At 44.4% G+C, this 8,971-nt stretch overlaps 1 protein-coding gene across 1 annotated transcript; it reads right to left on the bottom strand.

The window, feature by feature from the left end:
• Positions 1-762: 762 nt before the first annotated feature.
• LOC144806169 (uncharacterized) lies at positions 763-3,366 on the bottom strand. Its single transcript, XM_078672592.1, has one exon. The coding sequence runs from the start codon at positions 3,130-3,132 to the stop codon at positions 2,164-2,166; it is 969 nt and encodes a 322-aa protein (XP_078528718.1). The 5' UTR covers positions 3,133-3,366; the 3' UTR covers positions 763-2,163.
• Positions 3,367-8,971: the final 5,605 nt, after the last annotated feature.

The following is an 8,971-nucleotide window of genomic DNA, read 5'->3' as shown; positions in this document are numbered from 1 at the left end:
TCCCTGCTGTTAAAATATATTATTTTTTTTATTCTCAAAGGGGAAGGGGTCCCATTGCGAATGGGTTAACACCTCCTTAAAGGAGTCAGTAAAACTTGAAAATGATGCACCTGTAATTTGGTCGCAAAACATTCATACATCCCATTCAGATTCAGTATTTGGGCGGGACGTCCTAAACACGCCTCTTTCAAATACTGAATCGCAAAGACAAATTGAAATTCGGAAATGTGCTACCGAATCACAACTTGAGTTTTGTACATGTGTAAAAGTATGTTTTGTACATGTGTAAAAGTATGTTTTGTACATGTGTAAAAGTATGTTTTGTACATATGTAAAAGTATGTTTTGTACATATGTAAAAGTATGTTTTGTACATATGTAAATGTATGTTTTGTACATATGTAAAAGTATGTTTTGGGGCCAGAAACGGCCAGACTGCAAAAATGGTTTCTACATACGGCCCTTAGCTTCCAGTGAGTTAAGCTTCGACAACTGTCAGTCAGCCTGGCCTCAGTCTCACTCACGGATCAGTTGATGAATGCTGATAATTGATGTCAGTGCTGGATGTTGTTGACTGATGTCAGCTCTGGTTGTTGGAAGATGTTAACTTATTGTGAGTTCAGGATGTTGGGGTCTAATGTCAGTTCTGGGTTTTAGTAACAGATGTCAGTTCGGTTTGTTGGTGCTGGATGACCCCCCCCTCACCCCCAGCCCCAACCCCGAGGCAAAGTTGCATCTATCGCGAAAAACGAAGGACCATTTTTATTCTGCACTATGAAACATTAGGATCAGTGTTGCAGTAGCTATTTCAAATACCTGCACTTCTTAATTTGTGCACAGGGGCAATATTACCATATTTCAGATGTTTGCGTTACTTCATCTTTATAGATAGACTATTAATGTTTTCTTCTGATTCAGGTCTCTGAATAGGCTTTCATTTTACACACAGCAGGAGTCATAACAAAAGATTCCATGAGGAAGGATACGTTAGTGAAATGTTCTACATTACTAATCTTTACACTATTGACAAATACTATCAATATCATCTGTGCAAAAATAGATACTTTCGTAGAATTGATTGTGTTTTCACTTTCACAGGCAATATCTTGAAGTGGTTTTAATAGGCCATACTGGGGAACAATTGGTCACAATCGATTACACTTGGTCACAATGGTTTGTGATTTTTAATTTGTTGTCCCTAAAGGCATATTCCAACATTTGACACTCTTCAAAAAATCTCCATGCATTGTTGTCTGGTACATATTATACAATTCCCACGCTAGAGTCCATGCACAACCTGCCACATTAATATACTGTTCACCAGAGTCAGGACGTTTCAATAACTATCAGCTTAAATCATTTCACTGGTTTCAATTTGTTTTACTAGTATGACAACGTGCCAAGGCTAGAGTCTCTTTGGCTTTTTGAATATTAGCACATTTAAATTACCCTGTTGGCTTTCATTCATTAGCTTGTTGTAGGAATTTAGAGAAGAGCATTTCAGTTAACTGCTTCGACTTTTTTGCTCATCACAATTTTCTTTTTTATATATGTAATCGCCTTGATATTTTCCATGAGCAAACTCACAGGAGGGAGCAGCTCTCTTACTACTGCAACTTATTTTATGTCAATCTGCTGAACGTTTGGCAAGGGAATGTTTATAAAACAGTGTGAGTGTGTTGGTGGTGGGATGTGTGTTGGGGGTGGGATGTGTGTGGGTGAAGGGGTGTGATTAGGGGTGAATGGGGTGTGTGGTGAGAGTGCATTGGGACTGGAGTGCGTTGGGGATGCGAGTGCGTTGGGGGATTTTGTAATTTAAAAAAAGCCCTTACAAGTTCCACCTTAAACAGTTTGCAACTAAGCTAGATTTGCGCTCACCCATTAAGTCAGATTACCATTCTCACTTTAGCTTTTCAAAGACATTATTTCTCATGCAAACCGGATATTGTCTCCCTCATACACCTAGGCAGACTGAGTTACTCATACATTCAAACACTGTTATGACTAGCCGCTTGGTTTTGCAGCGCACTGCTAACTGTTTTTGGGCAATTCCATGCTATCTCATCAGTAAGACTGATTTCACTGCACTTGTAGGAGTTCAGTTCAGGTTAATGTCCATATGTTGTACTTTCTTGTAGTTTACATGGAATTATGTGAATGAACATCATTCCTGAGCGGAAGCGTGCCTAGCGTGCGTTCGCTCATGGTGAGTCAGGCTAATTTTGTGGTTGAATCCTTTCTGACATTCACTGCACCAGTAGGGTTTTTCCCCAGTGTGAGTTCTCTCATGCTGGGTCAGATGTATTTTCTGACTGAAGCTTTTTTGACATTCTTCACACTGATAGGGCTTTTCTCCTGTGTGGGTTCTCTCATGATGTACGAGATGGATTTTCTGACTGAAGCTTTTTTCACATTCTGTGCACTTATAGGGTTTTTCTACGGTGTGTGTCTTTTCATGCTGAGTTAGACTACATCTCTTAGTAAAACATTTTTCACATTCATTGCACTGATATGGCTTTTCTCCGGTGTGAATTTTTTCATGCTTAGCAAGAGTACTTTTATCATGGAAGCTTTTCTGGCATTCAGTGCACTGATATGGTTTATGTCCCAAGTGTGATCTTTCATGTAATGTGAGACTGATTTTATGACGGTAGGTTTTACCACATTCAGAACACAAATACAGTTTTTCTCCTGCATGTGCACCTTCATGCTGAATTAAACTCGCTTTTTTGCTGAAACTTTTTGGACATTCAGTGCACTGATATATTTTTTGTCCCAAATGTGTTCTTTCATGTCGTGTCAGATAGTGTTTCTGACTAAATCTTTTCTCACAATCAGAGCACTGATAAGGCTTTTGTTCAGAGTGCGATTTCATATGCCGAGTCAAGTAGGATTGTTGAGTAAAGGTTTTCTCACATTCGGAACATTGATAAGGTATCTCTCCTGTGCACCTCTTTTTCTGTACTGTCCTGTTCAAATTACAAGCTAGGTTTGTCTCTTGTGAAGTGCATGGGTACACTACTTCTGCAATCTGCACAGTCTTATAAATAATGTACACTGTTTTTTTATTCAAATTGTGCTGTTGTTCTGGCTCTTGCTTTACAGTCACAAAACCCTCCATCTCCTTGATCATGTGTGTCCTTGCTGCCCCCAACTTAAGGGTTCATTGACATAAGAAATTAGAGAGTATCCAGAAACTGCATTTACAATCAGTCAGCGACTCTGCTCTGTATTGTCGTTACTTCCTGGCCAAATCCAGCTTTTAGAAATTGGTTTCTTCTAAAATCTCTGGAACATCTCTCTCTTTGTAGTCTATTTGCTGCAAATGACAGAATCCTTAAGTTTTGTTCCTGTCCACACTTGAAGCCACCTGCAGTATAAAAAAAAAAGAATTAAAGTGAAATATCTTTCAAGGTGTAAACTAATTTTAACAAAATTATTTAACAGTGACTGACAGCATTCTGGAAGTAATGCATGTACTTTTCTGATGAGATAGAGTTGGTAGTGTTTTGAGGCAAGGATAAATGAAACCAACATAAAATAAAGCAGATTGATATGTTAACAATAAGTGTGCACTCACTCATATCAGTAACATAAAATGATAAATCTATTTACATTTTGTATAGACCGTAAAAGAATTAAAAACAAATTGTTTTGACATGTCGAATGATATCAAAATGAATAAACTAAATTTGAAACTTGCATAATCTTGTAAAAGGCAGACACAGGAAGATGGCTGAATGAAAGCCTTGAACGATTGTGCTGCCGGGCACCCAGCCTAATCCTACAGAATCCAGTACTCTCCAAAGGAGTTAGAGGTCAGACCCCTTGAGGAGGTCCCACGCATAGAGCCCTCCAGGTGGTAGAGGGGGCTCGGACTGACGTCCTACCATGATCGAGCGCACAGATGCCAAGGTGAGTGCCATACAGTGGCAGCCCGACAATTGCAAATTGAGCTCGGCAGACCAAGGGAGCCGCAGACTCCACTTCCCGAGCCCCACGAAACCATGATGGGAAGCGCATAGACGCCTGCAGAGGCTTGGCTGAGATGTACTGGCACAGCCGGGCACAATGGGGCTGAATGGCTTCCTAGAAATAAACTGATCGCTGGGGCACGCAATGCTGGTTGGAGCCTAGAAGCCTGGAGGATGGTTGCCACAATGACAGCGGTTAGATAATGGAGATGAGGTCAGCACAGTCCCCAGGCGGTAACTGCCCCTGCCCTTCCTGCGTTGCGGACTGCTGATGCAGAGAGCGTATACAGTTGCAGGATGCCTGCCTGAGAAGGCATAGAGGGCCGGGCCTGTGAAGTGCATACAAGTTGACATACAGGTGCCACCTGTGCAACCCCTCCTCCCTCCCCATTGACGTGATCATATAGTTGGGACTGCGACCCGGTAACACTGAGCTTCCAACTGATAAGAGGTTGCTGAGAAGGGATCTTCCAGCTACTAACCTTTGAGACGTGGGCAGTGGTGGATGAGAGGGAGGCTTGAGGGCTAGGTCCTTGCTCATGCCTCGGGGGACATTGCCTGCTTCTCCTTCATGTTCTTGTTCTGGAGGTAATAAGTGGCAGACAGACCTGAAGAAGACAGTCTGACCTGCAGTGGGCTGGGCCGCTGTTTTGAGAGGGTACCCAGCGGATAGAAGAGCACCTGCTGAGACATAGAATTTGAAGGAGCGGGATAGGCCCCTGTGGCAATGACTATTCTGTGTAGTTATGGGCCGAGATAGATCTTCTAGAACAGGCCAATAACAAAAAATTTACAGATATACAGAGCTGGGAGGAGGCCCTGCATGGAACTCGTAGAGCAGACAAGGCCTATTTCCACGGGCGGATGAAATGTCCACTCCCCAGATACTGATGGCTATTACCCCACTGAAACAGATGCTAGAAGAATAAATGGATTCCATATTCATTGATAGTAATATTTGGATCGCCATATGGTGAGGGAGCGACTGCTGCAGACAGAACTAAATGTGGTTGAGCTCACTGCAAAACTGGCTCCTAATCCTCGCCCAGGTTAAACTTCCATCATTAGCAATTTAGGGGTCCTGAGTTCCAATCGTTACCCTTCTTCCTCCCCATCCTCGCCCAAGGTGGAACCCAACCCATCCATCAGACCCCCCAACCATTGGGTCTTTACTGCCCCTCAACACAAGAAGCCCATTGAGGACCACCCTTTCACCTATGGAGGGAACTGGCCTTCTCCTGCTACTCACATATCATCACCCTATGCTCACCCCCATAACAATAAATAACAGCACTCTAGATAACTAAGCCTACTAAACGCCCCTCCTCTCATCACTCCTACCTCAAGGAGCATCCCACTCACCCGCTGTGCTTCCCAACACCTGGCACTCAACTCCCCTATAGCACAAAAGACACATGGAGGAAAACTGTAGAACACCACTTCCCTCTACTCTTCATACCCCCTCCATGTCACCAACCACCAGCCCCAACCTCCAAAAAACCTCCACTTATACTTTCACCCGGGACTATGTGGAACCTACATTACCTACCTCTGTTCCTTTTACGAGGATACATCACTCCCTTCCTATCACCAGACCAACTAACCACTCCTTATACCCCCGCACCCCCCCTTGAGGTTGAACTGAAAGACATCAAGCAGACATCAAGCAGGGTCTTCTGAACCTACTACACTTTTCTTCAATGATGGAGGAGCGCTGGAACCTCTACATGTCCTTCAAGAATAATCAAGCATGCCTCCCCACTACGGCTAAACTCTGCCAAAGTCAAGACTCATTTTGGAAAACGAGACAAATTTTACCTGGAAATCTAGGCCTCGTTAACCATCACGCCAGGCCACATAGGATCACTGACCCTATGTCTGATGCGGACATTCACTCCTTTCTACTTCATTACAATACCGCCCATAATAAACCTTCTCTCCCACCATCTAAGATCCAGACTATTTCCTTCAACTCATTTAGAGAATCCAGTGTCAATCTCAGAACATTGCTGTTGGGAGTCTCCTAAATATCTGATATGGAGACTCCAGAGAATACAGTTGATGGCGGCCAAGTTGGCACTAATGAGACCACGCCAGGCCTTGGCCGAGCTCCACTGGCTCTCAGTTATGCAGAGGGTACAGTTCAAGCCAATGTGCACAGTCTCTAAGGCTCTGTATGGCATTGGGCCCAAGCCATTACCGAGCAGGTTTGAATGGTATGTCCCCCCACGTAACCTTCGCTCCTCCTCAACTAAACTGGTGAGAGTATCCAGGTTTAGAAGAGTTAGATATGGAAGAAGAGCTTTTAGTATTACAGCAGCTTCGGCTTGGAACAAACTCCCAGCCGCACTTAGACAGATGGGTAATCTGCTGCAGTCCAGAAAGAAGTTAAAAATCTGGCTCTTTCCTAGGGCGTAAGTATGTGGCCATGACTTTCTTATCCTTTTTGACCCTGTACACGCTATTACACTCAAGGTTAATTGATCTCACGTGTTCAAGCGCCAGGATACTGTAGGGTCACAGTGCGCTCTATAAATGCGGAATACAATACATTCAATACTTTAAGTCTTGATAATTTACCACCAGTCTCCACATCTCCCCAAGAAGCTGTGGTCACCAAATCCCACCTCAAGTCAATGCTTTTGAATTGCAGGTCAGCCGTTAGGCATGCTCCGAATACAGCCGACCTCTTATTCTTGCAAGATCTGGACCTCCTGATCCTACCACAAACTTGGCTTAATGTTTCCTCCTCACCAATTTTGGTCAATCTAGTTCCCCCTGAATATAACCTAATCAGATTGGACAGACCTCACAAAGTTGGGGGAGGCGTAGCTTGCATCTCTCACTCAACTCTCACTGGTTGCTTGTCTCTATTTGCATTTTCGCTCCCTTCTTCTTTTGCCTTCCTCTCTCTATCACGAGTCCGAAGCTGCTGGCTTCTGCTCTCCCTCTTGGTGCGGGTGGATGCATGATAATGCAGAGATGACTGCAACTGCTGACAAGACACGCACGCACCTGGAATGTGAAGTGCCTGAACTGCGGTAGAAAGATGTGGTTAGTGGCAGCGTTTCTTAATTGATATGGAGCAAACTCTGCTTTTTACAAAAGCTGAATCTGATAGGAGCCTCGTGTTTGCGCCTGCGAGCGGGAAGGATGGGTGAAAAGTTCATAGCGGGATACTTCAACTACGCCAGGGGCACAGCCATCGTTCTCAGAAAGGGCTTCCCTTGGCATACGCGCACTGCAATATGCGATCCCTAGGGTCGGTATGTGATAGTGGAGGGAGTTCTTGTAGGTCGCCCAGTGAGACTCATATCAATATACGGCCCCAACACCGAGGAGTGCAACAGGCCTTCGAATTATATTTTCCTCTACAGACCCTCAAATTCTTGCAGTAAAATTTTTGCCTACGATTTTGCTTCTAGATCTCACAGTGCAATTAATCGATAGTTCGATGGATGAATGGTGGATCCCTTTTTTAGGTCTCGCCTACGCAGCACGCATGCGCTGCATAGGAGGACCTTTAGCCATCGGTCTACTGTTTTTGGAAGCACATACTTGTGCTTGTGGCGGCATCCCCCTTGCGGGAGCGAGCAGCGGCGCGCATGCTAATTGGCTGTTGCTCGCTCATGCAAGGCAGATGGTGCCACACGCATGAGTGTGCTTGAAAACAGCAGCTGCTTCTTAGCGTGATCGCTTTCACTTTCGCGGCCGCGCCGCTTTCACAGCTGCGTGGCCAATGCTTGTTTATATTTGTTTTTAGTCATGTGAAAAGTGTCCACACGATATGTATTCTTAGTTGCTTGAAGAGCATCAACATTCTAGTAGGCAAAAAATCGCAGGATACAAGATTAAAAGCAAAAACATAAGTATGATTTTTGGGCCAGGAGCTGTGACTGTGTTATCTTGCTGACGGGACTGTCAAACATGCAGTCTGTTGCATCACTACTTAGCCTCCATATGTCCAGGTCTTCTCGAGGCATCTCATCCTTCAGCCTCACCAACTCCATAACATGCTAAACATTAGGTTTGATAGTCTCACCTGTGAACTAGTGCTTCGAAAACAGTCAAAGGCGCTCGGCATCTCCACCAGTGCAAAACCTGGTAGCCGGCGCAGATCCACCCCAGTGCACACACTAAAGCCAGTCAGGGCTCCGAGAGGCCGTACCCTCTACAAATTGACATGAAAGCCAAGCAGTTGCAAATTAATGCAAACAGAAGCAGTATTTTCTTTCTGCCGCTCACCAGTCAGTCTTCAGGAGTACAGACCAGCCCCTCCAACAAAGGCCCACCCGAAAGGTACACAACTACCGCCTTGGGTGGCATTGAGATGCGGAGTTGCCCCTGAGCAAACCTAGCACTGTCAACGGACACCAAATGTTGGTTGAGATCAGTTCAACAGAACAACGCATTTCAAGATTTTGAGGCCCATACGCTGGAAGGTGGAAAGGCGCTGTGTGCTCTACAGTCGGCTGAAATCCCCTACTGGCTCAAGGGCAAATGAAAATATTCGCTGATCAAACATCATCTTGTTCGGAAGTTTAACTTTGTTATGAATTCTGGAATTCTCCCCGTGAACACCTTAGAGTCCAGTTTTCCTGCTGCAAACCACTGCAATCTAGCAATTTAGCCCAATTGAGGTTAACAAAACTACAACCCACAGAGTGCATTTGGTTGTTTAAGCAAAAAAATCCGGGACTGGATATGACTTTCCTGAAAACAATAACCCCATCTATTAATTTTGATTTAAAGAGTGCAAAATATTGAGGCCTCGTCCTGCTTGGGGCTCAAGCAAAATCCTGCTACTGTGTTTGGGGGGGGAAGGGATAATGGGCCAGAAAAGGATATGGAAAACTCCCTAATTTTCAAAGGGACCCCTCTTTCTTCTCTCCAACCAAACGTCTTATTTATTACAAAAGATCCCTGGAATGTCCCGTAGGAGTTCTGCAGATGGAGTAGGTATTAAAGCCTGATTTGCCACTCTAAAAGGTTTACCAC

Source organism: Lissotriton helveticus, assembly GCF_964261635.1.
Source record: "Lissotriton helveticus chromosome 1_1 unlocalized genomic scaffold, aLisHel1.1 SUPER_1_unloc_50, whole genome shotgun sequence".
Lineage (NCBI taxonomy): Eukaryota > Metazoa > Chordata > Amphibia > Caudata > Salamandridae > Lissotriton > Lissotriton helveticus.
Note: the sequence above shows the minus strand (reverse complement) of the source record. Positions and strands in the feature narration are given on the sequence as shown.